At 47.7% G+C, this 27740-nt stretch overlaps 2 protein-coding genes and 1 non-coding gene across 3 annotated transcripts in view; 1 reads left to right on the top strand and 2 right to left on the bottom strand.

The window, feature by feature from the left end:
- The window catches only part of LOC144672522 (Fc receptor-like protein 5), a 374607-nt gene that overhangs the window by 47979 nt on the left and 298888 nt on the right, over positions 1-27740 (top strand). The window lies entirely within an intron of this gene.
- trnaa-cgc (transfer RNA alanine (anticodon CGC)) lies at positions 6810-6881 on the bottom strand. The gene has a single exon. It is a non-coding gene; the product is annotated as a tRNA-Ala (tRNA).
- LOC144672412 (alpha-1B-glycoprotein-like) overlaps positions 17477-27740 on the bottom strand; it is a 37572-nt gene continuing 27308 nt past the window's right edge. Inside the window, exons 6-8 of the mRNA XM_078534256.1 lie at positions 26075-26358; positions 22919-23218; positions 17477-17600 (exon numbers count right to left, since the gene is read on the bottom strand). Of these exons, the coding sequence (XP_078390382.1) occupies positions 23123-23218; positions 26075-26358 (380 nt within the window). The 3' untranslated portion in view covers positions 17477-17600; positions 22919-23122. The remainder of the gene's footprint in view (positions 17601-22918; positions 23219-26074; positions 26359-27740) is intronic.

Below are 27740 nucleotides of genomic sequence, written 5' to 3'. Positions count from 1 at the left end.
ACATCCACTCTATCCAGGTGAGGGGGAGTGGGTCCCATTTCCCTCTCACTCCTTCAGGCCCTGTCTGTGAGTTTTGGGCTGAGCTGTGGAGGGAGTGGAATGTTCTATTAGACTGGGGCCTGTTCCTGTCCCTGAGCTTTAGTGCTTCCTCTATGACTAGGCCCAATTCAAGGCCTAATTTCAGGCCCCTTGGGAGGGGCTGTGCATTGTATGAACTCCCCAATAATGCCTGTGTTTAAGGCCATGAATGTGACGGTGAAACAAAATGTGCAGCAGCCACTTGAATTCATTTGATTTGAGGATGAGATTGTGCGTTTTCTTGCTGTCTCTCTCTCTCTCTCTCTCCCCCCCCCCATCTTTTTCTTTCGATTGTGAGTTATCAGGGAGAAAGGGAGAGAGAAAGGGGAGAGGGAGGGAAACAGGGAGGGAAGGGACGTGGATCTGGGGGTCTGCCCAGCTCCCAGCCTCTGGAGAAAAGACCCTCACTCCCAGCCTCCCAGAAGGTTTGATTTGTGAAAAGAAACTGTGTCACTGAGGGCCAATCTGTGCCATTTTGTTTCAATATATTTCCCTGCCTTGCCTTTTTCATCAATTCTCAACCTAAAATACCTTGACCTGACTGTGAGCTCGTTGCAGTATGTGGGATCTTTCTGTGCGCAAATGCCAAACAGGGTTTCCTAAATGACCAGCAGTGAGCACACTTTGAAAATTAATTCAGCGACTGGTGAAGCAGGCGGGAGGGACTGAAGTGAAACTTGTTCACGTGAGGCTGTTTCCCCGAATAACGCTGCTGTTTTAGACACTGCGATGAATTGAGTCTTTAATGAAATGTGTGGGAACCATTTTGAATTGAGTTTATTGAGGTCCTGACTGTGGTTTTCTCTCTCTCTCTCTCTCTCTCTCTTTGCCTCTCCATATTCTGACATGTGAGAAACAGAGAGGGAGAGAGAGAGAGAGTTGGGAAAGAGGAGAGATTGAGGGAAATAGTGGTGGGGGGTGGGGTTCGAGTGGTTCTGAAAGGGGGAGAGACAGGATTTGGGGTTTCTCCAGTGAGGCCATGGTGGGGATGTTTGTGGGATCCTGCTGTGCACTGCAATTGTAAACATTGATGCATTGACTTTCCAAGGTTTCTGTGGTCCTGGAATTGAATTTCTAATTGTGACGCTGTGTAAACGCTTGTATTTTATATATTGTTTATTTATTGTTATGTTTACAGTATTGAAGGTCAGATGATCAATTGAATGGGAGCAGAGTGAGGGGGAGGGGGGTTGAATTGCACGCACTCCTTTCTCTGAAGCTTTCCAATGTTTTGTAAAACTATCAGACCCCCACCCCCTCCCAAGTTTTAAAGAGGGAGATTAGCATTTTCTGGGTCTGGGGGCAGGATACCTGGCTCACATCACATTGGTCATGGGATCTTGCTGTGCCTATCTAGCCTGCAGCCTGTCCTGCACTGCAGCCGTGGCTACACACCCTGAATTCAGTTTACTGATGGGCTGAGTGAGGATTGCTCCCATTTTACCCCCCCACCCACCAGAGCCCCCATTTCTCTCAGTAAATCATTGATAAATATAAAACATGGCCACAGTGAATCATTATTTAAAAAGGGAAGGCAGGAACTTTTCAGAGCGCAATTAAAAAGGCCGGAACTTGGACCCAGGTCTTTTTCACCAAGAACACAGGGCCTGTGTCTGAGAGCAAGTGATGTAAGGGTTAAAGGTAAAGGCCCGGCAGCCAATTTAATTCACTTCACTGATCTCTGATTGTAAAATTCTCATCCTCTTGTCTCTCTCTTGGTCTCTCCATCTTTCTCCCTTAATAAGGGAGATCGGCGAAGAGAGAGAGAGAGAGAAAGATGGGGGAGTGAGTGAGGGGAAACAGAGGGCCAGAGAGAGTAAAACAGAGGAGGGGGTGGGGGTGAATAGACACAGGATCTGGGGGTCTCCGATGTGTAGACTCTGCCCAGCTCCCAGTCACATCTTCTAGAAAGGCCGAATTGCAAAAATTAATCCAGGGACATTGAGGCAAGTGAGTAACTAACAATGAGTGTATTTTAAAAATTAATTCATTCACTGGAAAGCACTCAGTCTTTCTGAAGTTCCAAAAGGGGGTCTTCACTGTTTTAGTCTCTCTCCACCATGCTCCCCCTCTCTCTGTAAATATTTCCCCAATTTAAAAACTGCGAAGCAAAGCTGACTCCCCCCTGTGGGATCTTGCTCTGCACAAAATGCCTGCAGTGTTTCATACTGTTCCACAATGTGTTAATTTATTAAAATGTGCTCATTGGACTAATTTCCCATCCCTCAGGAGCCCTTTACCAAGTCCAAACTGTGAGAGTGTGTAATTTCTCAATAATGCTGGTATTTTAGGCAGGGGGATGAATTGGAAGGTGGAGCAACCATTTGAATTCGGTCTGTCTCTCTAGGATGTGCCCCTATGTTACAACAGAGAGAGGGGGGGAGAGTGAGGGAAACAGGAAAAGACAGTGAAACAGAGGCAGGGGATTGGGGGTGAGGAAGAGACATAGGTTCTCGGGGTTTTGGGGGGGTCTCCAGTGTGGAGTCAGTGCCCAGCTCCCAGTCTCTGCAGAAAAGCCTCACTCACACCCTCCTGGGGACGCTTGGTTTGGAAAAATCGATGCTGGGACGGAGATTTCAAAAAGTCTCACCCAGGAAGCAGCAGCTTGTTCCCGGTTTAAAGGGGGGATTTTAGGCCTTTCTGGGGATGTGTCCAAACTCAGAGTACACATGGTGCCCAGGGGGGGTGAGAGAGGGGAAGAGGGAGGATTACTGCAGGCATGAAGCTGGGGAATGTGTGTTTTTACCTGTCCCCATCCGGATAGCATCACATTGCTGCCTGTGGGATCCCCCTGTGCAGAAATGGCCTGCAGCTTTTCCTGAACTGCAAATGGGACCACACAATGTTAAAGAGAAACCAGTTCATTGACCATCATTCAAATTAAAAGTCCCTGATCCTGGGTAAAGGCTTGTTCTTAACTCCAGAAACGCCTTTGTGTTTGAAACAGGGCCATCAGACATATGAGCAGAAATTAGGCCATTCGGCCCATTGAATCTGCTCCGCCATTCAATCATGGCTGATATGTTGCTCGATCCCAATCTCCCGCCTTCTCCCTGTAACCTTTGATCCCCTTACCAATCAAGAACCAATCTATCTCAGTCTTAAATACACTCAATGACCTGGCCTCCACAGCCTTCTGTGGCAATGAATTCCATAGATTCACCACTCTCTGGCTAAAGAAGTTTCTCCTCATCTCTGTTCTAAAAGGACTTCCCTTTCCTCTGAGGCAGTGCCCTCGGGTCCTAGCCTCTCCTAATAATGGAAACATCTTCTCCACTTCAACTCTATCCAGGCCTTTCAGTATTCGATGGGAGTTTGAGGGATTCTGGGGGAGCTGGGGTGGAATTTCACTGTCTCTGTCACTCCAGCTTTCTCTCTCTCTCTCTCTCTGTTTCCAGACATTTCTTTCTCTATTTCATCTTGTAATAAACTGATAAGTAATTCCCAATGTGATTTGTCAATATTTAAATTGGGGGAGGGGGGAGGGTGGAGGGTGTTGGGGTGAGGGGTGAGGGGGAGTGGGTCCCATTTCCCTCTCACTCCTTCCGGCCCTGTCTGTGAGGTTTGGACTGAGCTGTGGAGGGAGAGGAATGTTCTGTTAAACTGGGGCCTGTTCCTGTCCCTGAGCTTTAATGGAGCCTCTATGACGAGGCCCAATTCAAGGCCTAATTTCAGGCCCTTCGGGAGGGGCTGTGCATTGTCTGAACTCCCCAATAAGGCCTGTGATTTAGGCCATGAATGTGACGGTGAAACCAAATGTGCAGAAGCCACTTGAATTCATTTGATCTGAGGCTGTGATTGTGTGTTTTCTTGCTGTCTCTCTCTCTCTCTCTCTCTCTCCCCCCCATCTTTCTCTTTCGATTGTGAGTTATCAGGGAGGGAGGGAGAGAGAAAGGGGAGAGGGAGGGAACAGGGAGAGAGAGGGGCAGGGAGGGAAGAGATGGAGATCTGGGGGTCTCCGGCGTGCAGTAACTGACCAGCTCCCAGCCTCTGGAGAAAAGACCCTCACTCCCAGCCTCCCAGAAGGTTGGATTTGTGAAAGGAAACTGTGTCACTGAGGGCCAATCTGTGCCATTTTGTTTAAATAGCTTTCCCTACCTTGCCTTTTTCATCAATTCTCAACCTAAAACACTTTGACCCAAATGTGAGCACATTGCAGTGTGTGGGATCTTTCTGTACGCAAATACCAAACAGGGTTTCCTAAATGACCAGCAGTGAGCACACTTTGAAAATTAGTTCAGCAACCGGTGAAGCTGGTGGGAGGCCCTGAAGTGAAATTTGTTCACGTGAGGCTGTTTCCCCGAATAACACTGCTGTTTTAGACACTGCGATGAATTGAGGATTTAATGAAATGTGCAGGAACCATTTTGAATTGAGTTTATTGAGGTCCTAACTGTGGTTTTCTCTTTCTCTCTCTCTTTGCCTCTCCATATTCTGGCATGTGAGAAACAGAGAGAGAGGGAGAGAGAAACCGAGTTGGGAAAGAGGATATATTGAGGGAAATAGTGGCGGGGGGTGGGGGGAGTGATGGTTCAGAAAGGGGGGAGACAGGATTTGGGGTTTCTCCGGTGAGGCCATGGTGGGGATGTTTGTGGGATCCTGCTGTGCACTGCAATTGTAAACATTTTGGTGTTGACTTTCCAATGTATCTGAATACCTGGAACTGATTTTCTCAATGTGACGCTGTGTAAACGCTTGTATTTTATATATTGTTTATTTATTGTTATGTTTACAGTGTTGAAGGTCAGATGATCAATTGAATGGGAGCAGAGTGAGGGGGAGGGGGGTTGAATTGCACTCACTCATTTCTCTGAAGCCTTCCAACGTTTTGTAAAACAATCAGACCCCCACCCCCTCCCAAGTTTTAAAGAGGGAGATTAGCATTTTCTGGGTCTGGGGAAGGATACCTGGCTCACACCACCTTGCTCATGGGATCTTGCTATGCCTATCTGGCCTGCAGCCTGTCCTGCACTGCAGCCGTGGCTGCACTCCCTGAATTCAGTTTACTGATGGGCTGATTGAGGATTCCTCCCCTTCCCACTCCCCCAACCTGAGATTGATTTGAGATTTCAAAAGAGACAGAGAGAGAACTGCAGACAACCCTTGAATTCTCGGATGATAATGGCACAGAGAATGGTTTGAGGTGACGTAGAAGACCCTACATTGTTTTGTGTCAAGACCAGGCAGATGTGGCGGTGAATGGGTGAAACAGATGTTCACCATATCGTTTCAGGTCAGTGCCCATTGGAATGAAGCGGAGATGGAAGCTGTACCAGGAGAGAGGCCCGGGAGACAGGAAGTAATTGGGTTCTTGTAGGCCAGGGAATCTGGCTTGGATACTTTACACAGAGAGAGAGATTAACGGGAGATAAAGAGGCGATGAAATCAGGGGGATGGGAGGGAAGAGAACACAAGGAATCGGGATGGAGTCCCTGAAGACGAGAAATCAATCATTGCGGAGGCTGAGTGCGGGAAATAGTGAAGATATCACTTTGAGTGTTTTTCGATGGTCCTTCGGTGCACAGCAGTGAGGGCAGTTTTGAATGAGAGGGGATGGGCAAAATGACATTTTCTCAGAAGGAGAAAGTGCGAGAGACGTGAAAGGTCACACCAGGTGTGATAGGGTTAGAAGTGCCAGTCTGGCGCTCTGACAGCCTGGACTGGCTGCAAGGAAGAGAGAGACGGCATGGAAAGAATGGTGGACCAGATGTGGCTGAGGGGCGGGGCTACATCCTCATGTGACAAAGTATAAACCTTTATCCAGGTTTTCACTGTGTCCGATATCACTCCAGATGGAAGCAGGAAGATGAACACAATCCGGGTACAAACATCAATGTTTGTTTCAGTTTAACAAAACCTGCTGGTCTGGAAATGGGAGCGGTTGTCAGAAGTGGGGGTGTTCGCTGATAACCGCACAATGTTCAGCATCATTCACAACTCCACAGATACTGAAGCAGGTCCATGTCCAAATGCAAGAAGGCCTGGGCAATATTCAGTCCTGGGCTAGCAAGTGGCAAGTAACATTCACACGAGACAAGTGCCAGACAATCACCATCTCCAACACGAGAGAATCTTACCATCGCCCCTTGATGTTCAATGACATTACCATCGCTGAATTCCCCAACTAGCAACATCCTGGCTGTTACCATTATCCAGAAACTGAATTGGACTAGCCACATAAATACTGTGGCTCAAAGAGCAAGAAAGAGGCTAGGAAACCGGCGGCGAATAACTCACCTCCTGACTCCCTGTTGAATATCTACAAGGCACAAGGTGTGATGTGTGATGGAAAACTCTCCACTTGCCTGAACGAGCGCAGTTCCAAGAACACTCAAGAATATTGACACCATCCGGGCCAAGGAAGCCCCCTTTACCGGCGAACATCCATTCCCTCCACCACCGACGCACAGTGGCAACAGTGTGCACCATCTACAAAATGAACTGCAGCAACTCGCTATGCATCCTTAAAAACACCTTCCAAATCCACGACTGATTTCTCCTAGAAGAACAAGGGCTGCAGACACTTGGGAAGACCACCCAAGCATGTTCACTCGAAGCCACTCACCACCCTGGATTGGATATATCGGCCTTCACTGTCCCTAGGACAAAACCCAGGGATCTCCACGTCTAACCTGCACCACAGGGACTGCAGCGGTTCAAGGTGGCAGTTAGAGATGGGCAATAAATGCTGGACTCTCTTGCCCCATCCCGTGAATGAATAATAAGTGAAGTAGAGATGCCGGGGATTGAACCCGGGGCCTCACACATGCGAAGCGTGCGCTCTATCGCTGAGCTACATCCCCACTAAACTGTAGACTGTTAAACTATAGTCGTAGTGTGGAGAAATAGGCCCCTTTCTTATTTCAGCCCTATTTCCTGTTCAAATTAGACCATGAATGATTTTGAATCGTTATCTGTTTAACAGTCATTGTCTCATTTTGCCAGATAAACAAAGAGGGTTAGTCTACCTTTATCTCCATCATGTGGGAGGTCATTTGCGGTTTGCTGCCCACATCTGCAATCCCCATTTCATCTCCCTGGGCCACGGACGCGCAGCCAGATCGCGAATCGGTTTCCAACAATTGCTGAACATCCTTGTTTAAAACTATCCCAATGGGATTCTGCCCCTGAATGGAAAGGGAGCAGATCTGAATCCCTCCTGACTTGACTGTGACACTGGGACAAAATGGGGCATAAGCAGGTCAATGGAGTAAGATTATAATTAAGCGATTTAACAATAAAGGGGGGAACGAACGCCAAACTTGCTTCCACATCCACCTTGTCCAATAAGCTAATTGCGGTTAGGGGGAGGGCAGCTCAGTGGGAGGTCACTTCCCTCGCATGTATGAAACTCAGGCTTCGATCCCTAGGATCAAGTAAATAATAACCAACAATCATTCATGTCAGTGCTAAGCAAGTACAATATACAAATCATGCTGCAAAACACTCTCACTGTGCACTAACCTTTATGCAAAGGCTTTTTTTTCTAGACCTACATCCGGATGAATTTCTATTCGCCGATTAGCTCGACTCTGTCTGAAATTAATGACCATCCCATCAATAACAGAAAACTCTTACAAATCAGGTTGCCGTGTTTGTGTAGATACTGAAGAATTTCCCACAAGCGAACACGTGTTTCCCATCCCAAAGGGGATACAGGGCGGCAGCCCAGTGATGATCGGCGATGTCGACACATTGCAAAGCGACTTCCGAGGGCAGGGATCCGCTCACAAAGTCCCGATTTAAACAGACCGCTGGCTGCAGCAGGAGAGGGTGAATATTCGTTCACAGAAGCTGTGAACTGCACCTCGGAATTCTCCTTCCTGCAATCGAATACCTAAATGGCCCGGCTCCTGCTATAAGTGGATATATAACCTCCTCAAACCCTCTATCACTCTCCGATATCTGTGTTCAGCTAAACGTGGCCTCTTCCGCACTCCCAGTGTTAATAGCCACACCATTGTGAGCGGTACCACCGCTAGTCTAGGACTGTGAACAACAGAATTCACCCCCTGAGCCTCTCTGCCGCTGGAACATTCTCTCTTCCATTCAGACGCTCCTGTCTGGGCAAACTAGGTTCTCCGTGAAGATGGTTTGTGGCTGGGAGGGGAACTTCCAGGCGCAGGATCCCATGTACCAGTTGATCTTAGTGGTAGGTGTCCTGTGTTTAGGCGGCAGTGTCTAAGGAGCCTTGGTGGGTTCTGCAGTACCTCGTGTAGATGATACTCGCTGTTGCTAATGTGTGTCGGTGGTAGAGGGTGTGAATGTTGTGGATCTGGTGCCAATCAAGCGGCGCTGCTTTACCCTGAACGTTATGGAGCTTTTGTTGGAGCTGCCCTCATCCAGGAGAGTGGCGGGGATTTGCCGTGGGGGGTGGAAAAATTGCCGGGGGGGCGGGGTGTGGATTGTGGAGTAAAAAATTGTGTGGGGAGGAAATAATTTGCTGGGGGTGGAATTTTCCTGTGGGAAATTTGCTGGGGGGTGGATTTTCGTGGGGGATATATACGGGGGTGGGGAAATTAACAAGGGGAGAGAATATATGGGGGTGGAAATTTGAAGGGGGGGGTGGATAATTTGCAGAGGGGGAAATAGTTTACGGGTGGGTGAAATTTGCCGGGGGGGGGGGGAAATTTGCGGGGCGGGGGTAATCTTTAGGGGGTTTATATTTGCGGGGCGGCATAATTTTGCGGGGGTGCAAATTACGGGGGGATATTTGGGGAGTGGAATTGGCCGGGGGAAAATATTGTATGCGGGGAAAATTTGCAGGAGTTGGAAATTAGCGGGGGAGGGGGGTGAATTTGTGTCGGGTGAAATTTTCGGGGGGGATTTGCTGCGGGAAAACTTGCAGGAGGAAAATTTGTGCGGGAGCCAAATTTGCACAGGGTGGGGTGGGGGGCGGGGGGCGTTTGCGGAGAGGAGAAAATTTGCGGGGGCAAAATTTGTGGTGGGGTAAAAAATTGCGGGGTCGGATTTGCAGGGGGAGGGGTGGAATTTGCGGGCGGGGAAATTTGCGGGGGGCAAATTTTTGCAAGGGGCAAAATTTGCGGGGGAAATGTGCGGGTGTGGTGGGGTGGGGGGGTGGTGTGGGGGTTATTGCGAGGGGAAAATTTGTAGGGGGTAAAATTCAACTGTCTATGCAAAGTTATCGGTCCAAATGGAGAAGGGGATATATGAGCGACACCAAGATCAGAGCAGCACCGAGATCTGGGAGTGTAGTGGGGCTGGCGGTGGTTACAGATACAGATAAAGCAGGAGTTATATCATCTCCGTGTTTGTTTATGTACAAGGATGAGAATTCCAAGATGCAGGTCACTGGGCTGATGAACTAATAGTGACCCTATTCCTGTTCCAGCCAGCAGCAGCATCTTTAACCCACATGATTGTGAGATGATGCTTTAATTCAGGAATCGCTTTGCCATTGGCGGATGTCAGCCTTCATCATAGAGCTACCTCTCGGCATCCCCATTGGGCTGTGAAACATGTGCCCGATTGTGAGATCTGTTTTCCGCTTCTCCACAAATGGAAATTGAATTCAAGCTGAGTCGAGTTAATAGGTGTAAATTCAAATGAGCCTGAGGTTTATTCGAGGATAATTGATGACTCTGGTAATGGGGCTGAGGAGGTCAGAATATTTTGGAACAGAGCGTTGATTGAGAGACCTCTGCTCCGGGTGTCTTTTGCAAACAGCCGCCCCTCTATATGAGCTGCAGTGTTGATAAATGAGTTTCGGAGTGAACAGCGAAACAGTGTTTTTAATCTTTAGGTGGAACACATTGTGACCAAGACTGACAATATTTCTCTCAGTGATTCAAAGTGGCATCTTTTCGGTTCAGTTTCGGCATTTCCGCTTAGCCTGATTGGATAAAGTAATTGCAATTCAGCTACAAAATTGTTACCAGAATAATTGAAGAGGAACAATTATTGCAACGGATAAAACGTCTGATCTAAGATTATGTGGAATATATAACGGAGTAAATTCTATGGCCGTTGCTGGTGTTGTTGTCAACAGGTCCCCTCACCAGTTCCCCTCACCATTTCCCCTCACCAGGACCCTCACCAGGACCCTCACCAGGTTCCCTCATCAGGGCCCCACACTAGTTCCCATCTCCAGGAACCCTCACCAGGACACATCACCAAGACCCCTGACCTGGACGCATCACCAGGGTCCCACAATAGGACACTTCACCAGGTCTCCTCACCAGGACCCCTCACACGGGCCCCTCACCAGGGCACCTCACACGGACCCCTCACTAGATCCTCTAACCAGGGCCCCCAACAGTACCCCCCACAAAGACCCCTGACCAGGACCTACCATCAGGGTCCCACAATAGGACACCTCACCAGGATCCTCAGCAGGACTCCTCACCAGGGCCCCTCACAAAGACCCACACCAGGTTGGCTCACCAGGGCCCCTCACTAGGTCGTCTCACCAGGACCCCTCACCAGGGTCCCTCACCAGGTTCACCTCACCAGGTCCCCTAAACAAGATCCCCTCCCCAGGTGCCCTCACCAGGTCCCCTCACCAGGATCCCCTCAGGGATCCTATCTCCATCTTTAAAATGGAGGGATATTCCCTCTCGATCTGAAAAATGGAGGGAGATCCCTTCTCCATCTTTTAAATGGAGGGAGATCCCTTCCCTAAGTTGTGACGTGGAAGTGCTGGAACCCACAATGGAGGAAAGAATAAATCTTATTCAATACTGAAAAGTTAACCTGTTTGTGTATCACAGAAACTTACAACAGAGAAGGAGGCCATTCAGCCCATCGAGCTGCTGTCGACCATCTGCAAGAAAGGTTTCACTGGTCTCACTCGTCTGCCCTTTCCCTGTAACTCTGGAAATATTTTTCCCTTCAGCTTCACATTCAATTTTGGCTCACAGAAACGCACTCCCACCACACAATCTCTCAAACACACTCTCTCACACAAACTCTCTCCCATGCACACTCTCGCCCACATACACACACACTCACTCTCTCACACACAAACTCTCTCATATAAACTCTCTCCCACGCACATTCTCTCTCACACACACACTCTCTCTCTCACAGACACGCACTGTCTCCCACACACACTCTCTCACACAGGCACACACACTCCCCACATACTCTCTCTGTCACACACATACTCTCTCCCACACACGCTCTCTCTCCATGCACACACTCTCCCTCTCTCACAAACGCTCTTCCTCTCTCACACACACTATCCCTCTCTCTCACACACACACTCTCTCACACAAACTCTCTCCCATGCACTCTCTCTCCCATAGACACACACAGTCTCTCTCTCTCACACACACACTCTCTCACACAAACTCTCTCCCATGCACACTCTCTCCCATAGACGCACACTCTCTCTCTCACGCACACTCTTTCTCACACACACACACTCTCTCTCTCACAGACACGCGCTGTCTCCCACACACACTCTCTCACACAGACACACACACTCCCCACATACTCTCCCTGTCACATACATACTCTCTCCCACACATGCTATCTCTCACACACACTCTTCCTCTCTCACACACACTCTCCCTCTCTCTCACACGTACTCTCTCTTTCACGCACTCTCTCCCACACATGCTGTCTCTCCCACACAAACCTCTCTCTTCCACACAAAACTCTCTCACACACTCTCTCTCACACATGCTCTCTCTTCCACACACGCTCTCTCACACGGTCTCTCCCTCTCACACACCCTCTCTCTCTCACACTCTCTCTCGCTCCCACACACACTCTCTCTCACATACACACTCTCTCTCTCTCACATGCTCCATCTCTCTCCCACACATACCTCTTTCTTCCACTCTCTCTCTCTCACACGTTCTATCTCTCTCTCACATACACACTCTCGACTCTGGTGAAACAGGTGAATCTTCCCCACCGCACAATAAACACGCAGAGTCTCAATGATGCCTCCATTATCTTTGGAGCTGTTAAAGCCCCAAATGTAATCCTCACACATTCAACCCCACCCAGTAAATGTTGTATTAAAGCACCAAATGTAATCTCCGTACATCCATCCCCCACCCCAGTAAATGTTGCATTAAAGCCTCACATATAATCTCCACACATTTACCCTCTCCCCAGTAAAGGAATAAATTGATAATGGGGGAGATGGAAATTGAAAATTTAACTCAAGACAGTTTGGAGATACTTTCCTGAGATGAAAGTGATCCAATGCCACCATCTGCTGGCGGATCACGGCGACTGCAGGTGCTGCTCTTTGCCAGTCTCAGAGAGGTTCAGTCACTGGGTGAATGCTCTGGGCACAGGCTGATGGGGTGTGAACGCTGTCACGGGATAGAAATTTGCAGCTGGGGTTCGGCTGGTGCATTTGCCCCTTTAGCAGCGATCTAACACTGGTTTGACCTCAGCTGGAATATTGTTTACAGTTCTGGGCTCCACACTACAGGAAGGATGTGAACACCTTGGGGAGAGTGCAGAAGAGGTTTACAAGAATGGTTCTGATGGGACCTTTTCAGAATCTAGCGAAGTTTGGAAAATTAACTCCAGCGCATCGACTACCTCATTAGCCACGTATTTTAAGATTCGAGGATGGAGCCCATCATGACCTGGAGACTTGTCAGCCCACAGCTCCATCAGTTTGCTCAGTACTGTTTCCCTCGAGTTTTTCCCATTGATTCCAATGTTTGTTCCTTGGATAAAGAGTCGGATGCACCAGCCTAGCGCCCGCCGAAAATTTCAATCCCCTTTGCAGCGTTCATACCCCATCAGCCTGTGCTCAGACCCAGCCAGTGACTGAACCTCTCTGAGACTGGCAAAGAGCAGCGCTTGCAGTAGCCGTGAGTCGCCAGCAGAGGGTGGCATTGGATCACTTTCATATCAGGAAAGTTTCTCCAACCTGTGGAGAGTTAAACTTTCACTTTCCACCTCCCCCATTATCAATTTATTTATTCACTGGGGGAGGGTGAATACGTGGGGATTATATTTGAGGCATTATTGCAACATTTATTGGGGTGGGCAGATTATATTTGGGGCTTTACAAGCGCCAAATATAATGCAGGTATTATTGAGACAGTGTGTTTATTGTGCAGTGGGGAAGATTCACCTGTTTCTCCAGAGTCGACACCTGCTTTCGAAAGGAAGACTCTCGCTGACAACTCTGTTAGAGGCTTTGGGTGAGGTTTACAACTGGCGGGGTAAATGGCCTAAGAGGGGCGGGGGTCAAGAGTGGGTGTGGGGCATTTGCATTTTGACTCTGCCCGTCTGCCTCTATCACTGTAACTCACGGGGTCACAGGACAAGAGCTGCATAACGGGAAACGTCTGTATCAATTTTCTCTCCTGGTCCGGCACAGACAAAGGGTGTTCCTGGAATAAAGAGTCAGATGCACCAGCCGAGCGTCCGCTGCAAATTTCACTCCCTTTGCAGCGTTCACACCCCATCAGCCTGTCCCCAGACCCAGCCACCCAGTGACTGAACCTCTCTGAGACTGGTTCAGAGCAACGCCTGCAGAAGCCGTGGCCGCCAGCAGATGGTAGCATTGGATCGCTTTCATCTGAGAAGAGTCTCCAAAAAGTGGAGGCTGATATCCCAATATCAATTTATTCATTTACTCGGGTTTGGGTGGCGGGGGTTGGTGGTGAATGTGTGGAGACTACATTTGAGGCTTTAACAAAACATTTACTGGAGGGGGGTTGAATGTGTGGAGAATATATTTGGGGCTTTTATACACCATATTGACCCCTCGAGCCTGCTCCATCAATCCCTATTCAGCCTTCAGTGTCCCTCTGGATATTTCACCTCTGGATGCACACAACACACACAGCGAAGTCTATTATATGATGGGAAGCAGCAAACACTGTTACACTCAGTACACACGGTACCTTAATTCTGCATCATTTTAATATCTAGTCAGGTAAGTGTCATTGCACAGGGGCTACATTTCACCGAGTCAACATTCTCACCCAGCACGAAAGCAATTGACAAAGCAGCAGCTTAGCTATGTTGTGTACAACTCCTCACATCCCATGTTCTTCAGTTGAATCGCTTGGCAGTTATGAAATATAATGGAGGCATCATTGAGACTGTGTGTGTTTATTCTGCGGTGGGGAAGATTCACCTGTTTCACCAGGTTCGACACCAGTTTTCGAAAGGGAGACTGTCGCTGACAATTCTGTTAGAGACTTTGGGTGAGGTTTAGACATGGCGGGGTAAATGGGAGGCGGTGGGGGGGCGGTGGCGGTGGTCAAGAGTTGAGTTTGGGCATTGGCACTTCGACTCCGCCCGTCTGGCGGTATCACTGTTACCCACAGGATCACAGGACAAGAGCTGCAAAATGGGAAAGGTCTGTAAAAATCTTCTCTCCTGGTCCGGCAAAGACACAGGGTGAATAAAGGTGGTGAATATGTAAAAATTAAATTTCGCCCCATTAAATGTGTGTGTTTCCAATGTTTGCTTCTGGGATAAAGAGTCGGACGCATCTGCCGAGCGTCCGCTGCAAATTTCAATCCCCTTTGCAGCGGTCACCCTCCATCAGCCTGTGTCCAGATCCAGCCACCCAGTGACTGAACCTCCCTGAGACTGGCAAAGAACAGCGCCTGCAGTAGCTGTGCACCGCCAGCAGATGGTGGCATTGGAACACTTTCATCTCAAGCGTGTCTCTCCAGCATGTGGAGACTTCTGTCATTCTATTATCAATTATTTCATTTGCTAGGGGTTGGGGATCGTGGGGGGTGGGTGGGGCGGGGGGGGGGGGGGGGGGGGGGAGGGGGGGGTGTTGGTGGTGGTTGTGGGGAGGTGGTTTCTGGCGAAAGTATGGAGGTTAAATTTGGGGCTTTAATAAAACATTTTCTGGGGGGTGTGAATGTGTGGAGATTATATCTGGTGATCAATAAAACATTTACTTGCGGGGAGTGGGGTGAGTGTGTAGAGATTATATTTGGGGCTTCAATACACCATAGGGACCCCTCGTCCCTGCTCCATCATTCCCTATTCAGGCTTCAGTTTCCCTCCCGGGGAAATTTCACCTCTGGATTCGCACAACACACACAGTGAAGTCTATTATATGATGGGAAGCAGCAAACACTGTTAACTCAGTACACACGGTACCTTAATTCTGCATCGTTTTAATATCTAGTCAGGTAACTGTCATCGCAAAAGGGGCTACATTTCAATGGCTCAACATTCTCACCCAACATGAAAGCATCCCACAAAACAGCAGCATGAGCTATGTTGTCTGCAGCTCCTCACTTCCCATGTTCTTCAGTTGAAGTCGCTTGGGCTATTTTGAAGATGGGAAGCTGAGTGTTTGGTTTATTGGATAAACAGTGGTACAAATCTACTCCCAGGTACCTTGACTGACACAGGTATTGTTTCACACTCCCAGTGTCTTGTTGATAGCCTTTCTGACTCCTCCTTATCCTCTCCTGATAAAACTTTCTGAATCCTGTGTGAGAAAATGTCTTCCATAGATATCCATACTACAGCCCAACAACCTGAGGAAAGACAAGGGTTTGCCACTAGACCTGTCCCTAATGCTCAAACCTGGATGGAGGGATTTGTAATCAAACATAATCAGTGGCAGAGCCGCGACTGATGGGTAAATAAAACAGGGAATGTGAGAGAGGCCAGGATAGGAGAAGCACAGAGACCCTGGGGGTTTGTGGGGCTGGTGCAGCTTATAGATTTAGGTAAAGCAGGAGCCACGTTAAAGCATCTGTCTACACGATGCATTGATCCATATTTTTCATCATCATCAAGGATGGACACCCATGAACTGTGGTTCTTCTTTCTACAGATTGAATATCCTGCATCTCCCAGTGAAATGCATTGACACAGTTAGCGATAGGATTGAAACTGAAAGTGTTCATTTCGGGACATTTGAACGAAGATGTGGTGGAGAAGCTGGAAATCGCTGTTCCGTATTCTCATTGGCTCCTTCACAGCCACGCCCATCACGTCAGCCATTGGCTGGGAATTCAGAAATTCTGTAGGGAGTAAGGGGAGCGGGAGTTAAATTCAGTTCCAACCTTCACTCAAATGCAAAATGGATTTAATGAAGAGGCCAAAGCTCCCTGGTGATTGAATAATTCCACCGGACATGAAAGCTAAATATAGTCTGTTCACACTACAGTCTCCTCATTGCCTCTTGCGACAGTAAATCTTCCAGCAGTAACGTGACCTGTGGAAAGAGACAGTCAATTGTTTACAACAAAGCTGCACAAACCGGCCATGCGCTGTGCCAGATATCCCCATGACACTGACAGACTATGTAGATGTTTTATTAAACACCTCGCACACGGCGCTTACTCTGCATTTGAAATATCTTATATTCCTCCAATTTTCCTGATTTCCCTGCGCAGATTTGCTGCTCCAAAGGAAAAACGTCCTCATTTCCCACTCGACGTTACAACGTGCATGTCCTGAGGTGGTTGCACAGACCTTGCGGGCGCGCTCTGAAATAAATCCCGGCGGATACTCACAGGAGATTATCGCTGTTATGTTTTCCTCTCTATACAGCCCATATTCATCAACTGTTCGCGGGGAATACCACTGGACACCTCAACTGTTAGTAAAACCCTTCTTTCCGCGCACATTTCCTGTTCAGCGTTGGTTGTCCGCATCAGAAGGAACTGCTTTGTGGCCGCCCTTAATACAGGCACGGATTATGAAAATAGTGACTTGTAACCATCCAGTAGTGGACTGTGGCCCGTCAGTAGAGGAAGGGGCGCGCACATTCTCTGCTTCAACCCTGATTTAGTGGAAAATGTGGCCAAAAATAATCATTAACTGCTCTTGCTAGGATATTAGGCAGTTCCTTAGTTGTGTCGATGACATGTTACGTGTGTTTTGCGGTGTTTATCGGGCGGTCTCCGACTCACTGTCTCTGTGTCTTTCTGTTCCACTGCAATCTGATAGAATTGTTTATTAGATATTAATGCACTAACCTCATCCACAGGAGATCTTCGTTGAATTTTCCTTAAATATCTCTGCTCGTGGCAACGCATGGTCCACGTGAATTCTGTTAATGTGTCTGTGCTGAGATTGTTTTTGTGTGGGGGAGGGATTGTGGTGTGAAGTGAGTGTCAGAATTTAAACAGTGTGTGTTGAATAATTTATATTCCAGGTTTAGTACAGCGTGGGGGTGATTTTCACATGGCATCGCTGATAGATGCAAGAGGGAATATAGACGTGCAAACTCTCAGAGAATAGCAAATATTGAGGAAATAATACACAATTTTCGACTGGAAGATAAATTCTGCAGGCCCTTTGATTTTCATAATCTCTATTTATAGTCCGGACGTTTATGAATGGTAAATTAATTATTTATTTTATTGAGTGAAAAGCAGCCTTCTTTCCTTTCTGACTTAATTCCAACATGAACTATTGCAGAAATCTATTTTGCAGAAGCAAATCTTCAAACCTACCATCAGAATCTTTATTTCTCTCCATGTGGCTGCATTCTATTCCCAGGACAATCACCGTCACAAATAGGACAACAGCGGCGAGATACCAACGAATTAAGGTAAAAGGTAAATTCTGCGGACGCTGGAAATCTGAAACAAAAACAAAAATAGCTGGATAAACTCAACAGGTCTGACAGCATCTGTGGAGAGGAATACAGTTAACGTTTCGAGTCTGTTTGACTCTTCATCAGAACTGAATTCCAACGAATTAAGAGTAAGTTCGAACCTAGAAGATGATAGAAAGGGGAGAATTTTGAAGGATGGTCTCTCATTTTACCGTAAATTGGAGTACATTCACTCCGTAAGCCCATGCAACCTTAACCCACAAGCACAGGAACGCTGTGATAATGTCAGGGGACATTAATTGTTTGGGACAAACTCACTCTTTAATCTCCTCTGTTTCGCTGGGTTACTCCACATTCATAAACTTGAATAATATTCCAGAAGCCTGCGTCAATGATTTGGAGATTTGAATTCCTAACCCCATCAAAGCAGCTTTGTTTTATTTCGTCCGTCTGATCTGTCAGTCCATGGCTTGCCCAGCGTTAATTGCCCATCTCTAATTGCCCCTTGACAAGCTAGTGGGGAACCGCCTTCTTGAAACGCTGCAGTTAATGCGCTGCAGTGACACAGAACTGTGGGAGCTGGAATTAAAGTAATGATGGACAAAGAAAGGTTGAATCAGTGATGATGACCGTGAAACTCCTCCGTTGCCAAAAAAACTCATCTGATTCAATCATGTTCTTTGGGGAATGAAATCTCAGCTCCTGGTTTGGACTGGCCATCACGTGCCTACCGACACACTGCAATGTGGTTGACTCTGAGCTGCCTCTATCTGGCGAAGTTGGTTTGTCAGTGCTGGTCAATAAATGCTGGGCTTGTCGGTGAAGCTCACGATATGTCGTCAATGGGGGAAAAGATGCACTAGTGAGAAGGACAAACCTCACAAAATCCACATTTTTACTGGTGCGAAATGAATGTGTTAAAATATTAAAAGCTGCGATGCTCATTGACTCGCAGGTACATTGTTCGTTCAAAAATGTACCAGGTTAATTTATAACAACAGGTATAACATTAAATATAAAAAAGGTTTTCCAAAGCCTCGGAAGTTATTTATTTATTGCAGAGTGTGTCTGACTGAGTGTGTTACACTGACACATACATTCAGTCACACGGTACAAACTGCCTGTGGACTACATTAGGGTGAAGTGTCCAATATACACTGTAGAGTGTTAATGGGAGAATCTGAGGACAGGATGAAAGAACTTCTTTCATTTAGGTAACTCAATACATATTTGGAGGCGGCTGAGAGACTGTCACCAGAGGGATTTGTTACAGATTCATATACCGATTATAGATCGATTCAGAGATCGATTGCCTTTCAACGTTTCCCCAAATTCATTGCGTCATTTCGTGAGTGACTCCTTCATTCACTGATTTCCTCATTCCTATCTTCATTCAGACTATCATATATTTCTTCCTTATTTCAGCCCATCATTTCCGCTGCCACTAACACCAATACAAACCACTGAGCTGGGGATTTGAGTCAGAGCACGTGAGAAGGAACTGAGCACAATTCCCATCATTTCACTCATTAAAAACAGGAGCAGGAATAGGCCATTTTTCCCCTCGAGACAGCACCGCCATTTTATAATTTCATGGCTGATACGACAGTGGTCTCCACTCTGCTTTCCTGTCTACCCTACATAACTCTTTGACCCCCTGTTAGACAAGAATCTACCCAACTCACGCTAGTTTTCAATAGCCCAGCCCTCTCCTCGGCTCTGTGGGGAAGGGAATTCCAAAGGATAACGACCCACTGAAAGCAAAAATTACATCTTCTAGCCTCCGTCTTAAATAGGACACACCTTATTTGCAAACAATTAAACAACACACTGGAGGGACGGCTCCACAAATATCCCATCCTCAATGATGGAGGAGACCAGCACGTCAGTGCAAGAGATAAGGCTGCAGGATTTGTTACAATTTTCAGGCAGAAGAGCCATCTCGGCCTCCTCCAGGGGTCCCCAGCATGTCAGGTGCCAGTCTTCAGCCAATTCGATTCACTCCACGTGATATCAAGAAATGGCTGAAGGCACTGGATACCGCCAAGGCAATGGGCCCTGTCAATATTCCGGCAATAGTATTGAAGACTTGTGCTCCAGAACTTGCCATGCCCCTGGCCAAGCTGTTTTAGTACAACTACAACACTGGCATCTACCCGGCTAAATAGAAAATTGCCCAAGAATGTCCTGTGCACAAAAAACAGGACAAATCAAACCCGGCCAATTACCACCCCATCAGTCCACTCTGAATCATCAGTAAAATAATGCAAGGGGTCATCAACAGGGCTATCAAGAGGCACTTTCTGAACAATAACCTGCTCACTGACACTCATATTGGGTTCCTCTAGGGCCACTCAGCTCCTGACCTCATTACAGCCTTGGTTCAAACATGGGCAAAGGAGCTGAACTCCCGAAGTGAGGTGAGAGTGGATGTCCTTGACATCAAGGCAGCACTTGACTGAGCGTGGCGTCAAGAAGCCCTCGCAATACTGGCGTCAATGGGAATCGGTGGTAAATTCTCCACTGGTTGGAATCATACTGAGCACAAAGGAGGATAGTTGTGGTTGCTGGAGGTCAGTCATTTCAGCTCCAGGACATCACTGCAGGAGTTCCTCAGGGTAGTGTCTATAGCCCAACCATCTTCAGCTGCATCATAATTACCTTTCTTCCATCATAAGGTCGGAAGTGGGGGTGTTCACTGATGATTGCACAATGTTCAGCACCATTCACAACTCTTCATATGCTGAAGCAGCCCATGTCCAAATGCAGCGAGATCTCGACAATAACCAGGTTTGGGCTGACAAGTGGTAAGTAACATTCACACAACACAAGTTTCAGGCAATGACCATCTCCATCATGAATCTAACCATCGCACCATCGCCATAACTGAATCACCCATTATCCACATCCTGGGAGTTACCATTGACCAGAAACTGAACTGGGACCAGCCATATAAATAATGTGGTCAGAAGAGCAGGTCAGAGGTAAGGATTCGTGCGATGATTAACTCACCTCCTGACTCCCCAAAGCGTGCCCACCATCTACAAGTCACAAGTCAGGGGTGTGATGGAATGCTCTCCACTTGCCCGGAAGAGTGCAGTTCCAACAGCACTCAATAAGCTCGACTCCATCCAGGACAAAGCAGCTCCTTTGATTGGCACCCCATCCACAAACATTCACTCCCTCCACCACCGACGCACAGTAGCAGCAGTGTGTGTAATATCTACACGATGCACTGCAGCAACTCACCAAGGCACCTTCGACAACACATTCCAAACCCACGACCACTACCATCTAGAGGCAGAAGGGCAGCAGACACATGGGAACACGAGCAACTGGAAAGTCCCTTCCAATCATTCGCCATCCTGACTTGGAAATATATCGGCCGTTCCTTCAATGTCGTTCTTTCATTATCCTTGGCCTGAAGAAGAGTCACAACGACTCGAAACGTTAATTCTGCTTCTCTCTCCACAGATGCCATCAGACCTGCTTTGAGCTCTTTCAGCAATTTGTGCTTTTATTTCAGATTTCCAGAATCTGCAGTGTTTTGCTTCTGTCCTACAACTCCCTTCCTAACAGCACTGTGGGTGTACACACACCACATGGGTTGTAGTGGTTCAAGAAGGCAGCTCACCACCATCACCATCTCAAAGGGCAATTAGCGATGGGAAATGAATGCTGGCCCAGACAGCGACGCCCTCATCCCATGAATGAATTTTAAAAAGTACGATTTCTCCACCCAGCGCTACAATGAACTGATATATTTAGTTTGGGAAAACCGGAAAAGGACCAAATATTAACAATTGATTCAAAACTGGATATTGAGTGTTATTAATGAAAAATGAAATATATTAATGGTCTTGACTTTGGTAAAACAGTGTGTGATGCTGAAAAGACAGGAAAAGTCAGTAAACTGGGAAATGTGGCGAGTAGTGAGGAGGATCTCAGCCAACAGCAGGAGCTCAGAGACAGGCAGGTGAAATGGGGAGGAATCATTACAGATTGAATGGAATGGAGTCAAATCTGAAGCGAGTCATTTTGGTTGCGAGAATGTCGAGACAAACATTCACGCGCCATGGTAAAATTATGAATGGGGAGCAGGAAGGGAGGAACTTGGGATTCCGTGTACACAAATCATTGAAGCTGACAGAACAACGTGAGAGGCCTGTTGAAGGGGTTTTTCAATGCGGCAGATCTGCCGCTCTCAGGGGTTCCTATCCCGGATTTAGCCTGGTTGATGCTCTGGGGAAACTCTCGGGAGTCCCACCTCAATTAGCGCACAGCAATTTCCAGAGAACCTTCAACATCCAAGCGCACGGAACCATCCAATACCACAAATTAAATCGTGGGCTTGGGATGTTCCCGACTCTCTGAGCAGAATATTTACTCAGGATAAGTTAAAAGGACTGAGCCACTTCCAGCTCCTGTGTAACTATAGTCTGGCCGCCCAACCACGCACCGGGCCCTAGATTAAGCCCCACCCCCTGACCACAAGAAACCCTGAAACCCAAACTACCCCAGTCCCGACTAATGCCTCCTTACCACACAACTACTACCCAGCCCAGGAATACAAACCCCACCCAAAAGGACCAACAACTGTTCCCGACACCCCCCACGCCCCCCCAATACCTCCTGACCACGTAAATAGCTCTGTCACCCGGGATTAAACCCCTCACCTCTCCTCAAACCCACACCCCCGACTCCCCCAGTAATGACCCCCAAACCCCCTCTCAACCCTCCCGCCTCACAAACTTACCTTACCCGCTTAGCTCCTATTCTGCCGAATTTGGCTGGGGCTGTTAAAATTACCGGTTCACGGCACCGAGTGCTGTCCTCAGGAAACGGGGCTTTATTTCAGCCGACGTCCCTAAACTGCACTGGCGGCCGGCCTCCTGGAACATCGACTCTGTCGCCCCGATCACTGCACTGGCGAGAAATGTGCGGTTCCATTCCAAAGTCAGTGAAACCAATGAACTGGCAATCAGACTGTGATTGTCACTCAGCGGAAGCTTCGCCGGAGCATAAAGTAAAATCCTCCTCATATCAGGGCGTGCATTGGGAACTCGATACAGCACAGACTCTACACACCACACAAGTATTAGAAACCAGCTCTAGGCTCCCGGTGCCAGCCTTGCTACAGTTGCGAATGCGCTAATTCCTCATAAGAAACCTTTCTAGTCCCACTGCAGAGAACTTGCTCATTCATTCATGGAATATGATCGTCTCTGGCAAAGCCACCATTTATTGCCAACCCGTCACTGCCATTGAGAAGGTGGTGGTGAGTTGAAAATTGGATATTCGTGAAGTAAATGCAAATATTTCTTTCAATGTGGCAACACTTACTTTTCACAGTTACCTGCACCTCATCACTTTCGGGAGACCCATAAAGTTTCTTCTTTACTATTCTGGAATAACGACAGGTGTAATTCCATGTTCCATCTGTGTCGGTGTCAGTGATGGTGAAAATGGCGGACTGCTGTGGGCCAGACACCTCCAGTGCCCCGTACTCTTCACCGTCTCTGTATAAGCGAAAGCCGCCACCAGAGTTCAGAATGGATCCTGTGCAGGTAATTCGAATGGTCGACCCTCTGCTGACCACACCAGAGGGTGGATCGACAGAAATGTTGGCCCTGGGGAGTGTAGCTGAAATTGAACAGACATAGAGATGAATAGTTAAGAGCATTGCTGGAGGAACCTCTGAGTCTGATATTGCTGATCTCAGAGACAATCCTACAGATTCAATAGGGTATTTAAGCATCAGCCGTGCGGCAGTGTGGATATATGTTGGAGAGAATATTGTCAGTATTGCTGTTAATTCAGACTCATCTGCAAGGAACAGCCTTAAGAACCAAGGCTGATCTTATTCACAGCCAGTACAGAGGGAGTGCTGCACTGTCCGAGGTGGATGTATATACTGAAAACTTGAACTCATAATCCAGGCTGACACTCCCCCCGGGTGCCAGAACTGAGGGAGTGCTGCACTGTAGGAGGTAGATGTATATACTCTAGGATTTGAGCTCATAATCCAGGTCGACACTCCCCCCGGTGCCAGTACTGAGGGAGTGCTGCACTGTCAGGGGCTGATGTACTGTAAGATTGGAACTCATAATCCAGGCCGACACTCCTCACTGCCATTGCTGGGGGAGTGTTACACTGTCGGAGGTAGATGTATGTACACTAGGACTTGAGCTCCATAATCTAGGCCGACACGCAGCCGCTGTCAATACTGAGGGAGTGTTGCACTGTCAGAGGTAGACGTGCGGACACTCGGACTTGAGCTCTATAATCCCGGTCGAGGCTCCCCCAATGCCAATTCTGAGGGAGTGCTGCACTATCAGAGGTGCAATCTTTGGTTAACACGTTCAATTGAGGCCGATATCTGTCCTCTTCGATGCACATTGGAGATCCCACAGCCGCTACTGGGTAGAAGAGCTGGGCATTTTTTGACAGTGTTCTAGGACAATGTTTATCCCTCAATTTGAATCGCGTGAAATAGTCATTATCTGGTCATTATTGCCTAGCTGTTTGTTGGATCTTGCTGTGCGCAAACGGGCTTTCGTTTGTCGCCACATCACAACAATGACTACCCTTCAAAAGATCTTCATTGGCTATAGAGCGCTTCAGGACATGCTGGCGGATGTGAAAGGCGCCATTAAAACGCAACCATTTCTTTGTTTTTACAGTAAGTGAATGGGGCAAGTGTCGTTAACACAAGATAAAGGTTGTTTTGCTGTGACATTAACCTGTTGAGAGATAGAGGCAGCATTCCGGGGTTAATATTAACCAGCAGAAACTGGTTTATCAGAAACCTGTTTTATACCCCAACAGACATAACCTCATATGAGGTTCGCACGATTTGTGTCTGTTACAAACTGGGCTTCCAGAACACAGCACAAGAACACAAGAACTAGGAGCAGCAGAACACCATTCGGCCCATTGGGGGAATGCAGAGCTGTCTTAAGTGCCATCCATCGTATACGAGGTTGAACGCAATGATTACGAGCAGGAATAGGCCATTCGGCCCCTCCAGCCCGCTCCATCGTTCAATTCGATCATGGCTGATCCAATTTTGGTCTAAACTCCACTTTCCTGTCAGCTCCCACCAACCCCCATCCACCCAACTCCCCATCCCCCTCGACTCCCTCGTCAATAAAAAAAAACCCTGTCTAACTCAGCCTTAAAGATAGTCAGTGAGCCAGCCTCACTGCTCTCTGGGGGTAAGGATGCCACAGAATCAGGACCACCTGGGAGAAGAAATTCTTCCTCATCTCCGGATTGAATGTGAGCCCCCCCCCCCTTAGACTGAAGCTGTGGCCCCTCGTTCCAGATTCCACCCTCCCGAAAGGAAACATCCTATTAACATCGAACCCATCAAGTAACCTCAGAATCGTATATGTTTAAATAAGCTCACCTCTCATTCTCCTAAATTCCAATGGTTACAGGCCCAGCCAGCTCAAACTTTCCTCATAAGACAAACCCCTTCATCCCATGTATCAGACGAATGAAACTTCTCTGAACTGCTTCTGACGCAACTGTATCCTTGCTTAAGTAAAGAGAGCAACATTGTACACAGCGCACCAGATGTGGTCTCATTAAACCCTCTAAAATGCTTCGAGATTGGCAAAGGACTGTTAGTTCCTCTAAAAGTTGGAATTTTCAGATGGGTTGGAAGTGCACAGTCTGGCGGTCCATGCAAGTGAAGACTGACCTCCTTAATCCCAGCAAACAAATCATACTGCCGGCTTGTCATTAAATATACTAATAGTTGTGTTAGATGTCTCTCTCTCTCTCTCTCTCTTTCTCTCTCTTTCTCTGATCTCTCTCTCCATATCTGTCTCTCTCTCTCTGCCTCTCCTCATGGCTCCCTCTCTCACCCTTTCTCTCTCTCTCTGTTCTGTCTGCCTGCCTTTCTCTCTCTCGTTCTGTGTTTCTCTCTGCTTGTATCTCTGCCTCTGCCCACCTCTCTCCTTCTCTCTCTCTCTTTCTCTCTTTCTCTCTCTGTCTGTTTATTTTCTCTCTCTGCCTTTCACTGTGCCTCTAACCTATCTCTCGCTCTCTCTGCCTGTCTGTCTGTCTCTCCCTCTGTCTGTTCGTCTCTCTCTCTACCTGTCTCTATGTCTGTCCGGCTTTCTCTGTCTTCTGTCTATCTTCTCTCTCTGTCTGTCTCTCTCTGCCTTTCTCAGTGCCTCTGTCCCTTTTCTCTCTCTCTCACTCTCTTTGCCATTTTCTGTCTTTCTGTCTCCCTCTCTGTCTCTCTCTTTGTTATCTTCTCTCTCCATCTCTCTCTGTCCCTGTGTTTCCGCTCTGTCTTTCTCACTCACTCGCTCACTCTTTCTCTGTCTCTATCTGTCGTGCTCTCTATCTGTCTCTCTGTCTCTCTCACTAGCTTTTTGCCAACGAAACACTCAAGCTTGATTCAATCAGAAGTCATTATTGAAAGTATAACAACATTAGGTTGCCAAATTGATACAGAGATCCAGTAACTAGCAGAACTCTCACCGGTAACATTGAACTCCACGAAGTTACTACGTTCCCTTTCACCGTTTTATCAAAACTGCAGCTGTATTCTCCACTATCCTCTGGTTCGAGATCTTTCATGGTCAAGATGACTGACCGTTCGGAGCCTGAGACATTCCTGGACTCCACAGGCTTTTTGCCATGCTTCTTGTATAAATGAGAGATGGGGCTTGGGTAGCTGGTGGTGCAGTTAATCTGAACTCGATCCCCCACTGTGACCACACCAGAGACCGGCTCTATGGAGGCTGTGGGATTTGGGAGTTTATCTGCAATAAATAGAACACGCAAAGCAAATAAAACACATTTATGAATATGTGGAAGTGACTAGGAAATTAATTACATTGCCCTTGGTGAGAAACATGGTGTTTGGGTGAGGAGCCGTGGAGGGACTTGAACAGCAGAATGAGAATTTTAGAGGCTGGTGGAGGTTATAGAGATAGGGAGGGAAGGGGTGAGGGGCCATGGAGGGAGTTAAACAGAAGGGTGAGAATTGCGGTGGTTGGTGGAGGTTACAAAGATATGGAGGGAAGGGGTGAGGGACCATGGAGGGATTTCAACAGGACGGTGAGAATTGTAGGGGCTGGGGGAGGTTACAGAGATAGGGAGGGAATAACCAAGGATAGATTTGAAAACTGTCTCACATTTTCACGTTTGCAGATATTCTGCATCTTTCACACATGTCTCCACTAAATCAGTACAGATTTATAACCTGTCCCTTTCACCATTTTCTCAAAGCCACAGGAATAATTCCCGGTATCATTGGGGTCTAGCTCTGTCATGGTGAAGATGACTGACCAGTCAGACACTGGGACATTCCCGCTATCAATAGGTTCATTGTGAGGTCCTCTGTACAGGTGGGAGATGCGGTTTGGGTAGTTGGTGATGCAGTTAAAGTGAACTTGTTCCTCCACTGTGAACACACGAGAGGCAGAGTCCACGGAGGCTGTGGGCCATGGAAGTACTTCTGTCAAAATTAGACCGCATGGAGCGACACAGAACTGTTATTATTTGCAGGAAGCCAGAGGGAAATTAATAAGAGTGAGCTTGGAGCGGTTACAGCGCAGATATAGCCACAATGTTAACAGGGACTAGAGGGTTCAGTTAGATGGTGAGATGAGAGAAACGGAACTATTTCTGCTGGGAGAAGGGACGGTTAAGGGGACTTTGAATGCAGTTGTTCAAAATCAAGGAGGATTTCGACAGGGCAGTTCAGGGGATTCTATTGCCAGCTGGATGAATGCAGCTCCTAGAAAACAAAAGCTCAACGCCCTCCAGGACAAAGCAGCCCCGCTTGATTGGCATCCCGTCCACAAACATTCACTCCGTCCACCACCGACACACAGTAGCAGCAGTATGCACATCTAAAAGATGCACAACAGCAACTCACCAAGGCTCCTTCTACTGCACCTCCAAACCCACGACCACTACCATCTAAAAGGACAAGGACATCAGACACATGGGAACGCCACGACCTGGAAGTTCATCTCCAAGCCACTCACGATCCTGACTTAGAAATATATTGGCCGTTCTTTAACTGTCGCTGGGTCAGAATCCTGGAAATCTAACAGCACTATGTGTGTACCTACACCCCATGGACTGCAGCGGTTCAAGAAGGGAGCTCACCACAATCTCCGCAAGGGGCAATTGG

This window comes from Cetorhinus maximus, chromosome 38 (assembly GCF_964194155.1).
Source record: "Cetorhinus maximus chromosome 38, sCetMax3.hap1.1, whole genome shotgun sequence".
Classification (NCBI taxonomy): Eukaryota; Metazoa; Chordata; class Chondrichthyes; order Lamniformes; family Cetorhinidae; genus Cetorhinus; species Cetorhinus maximus.
The sequence above is the reverse complement of the archived record's forward strand: the minus strand, read 5'-3'. Positions and strand labels throughout refer to the sequence as shown.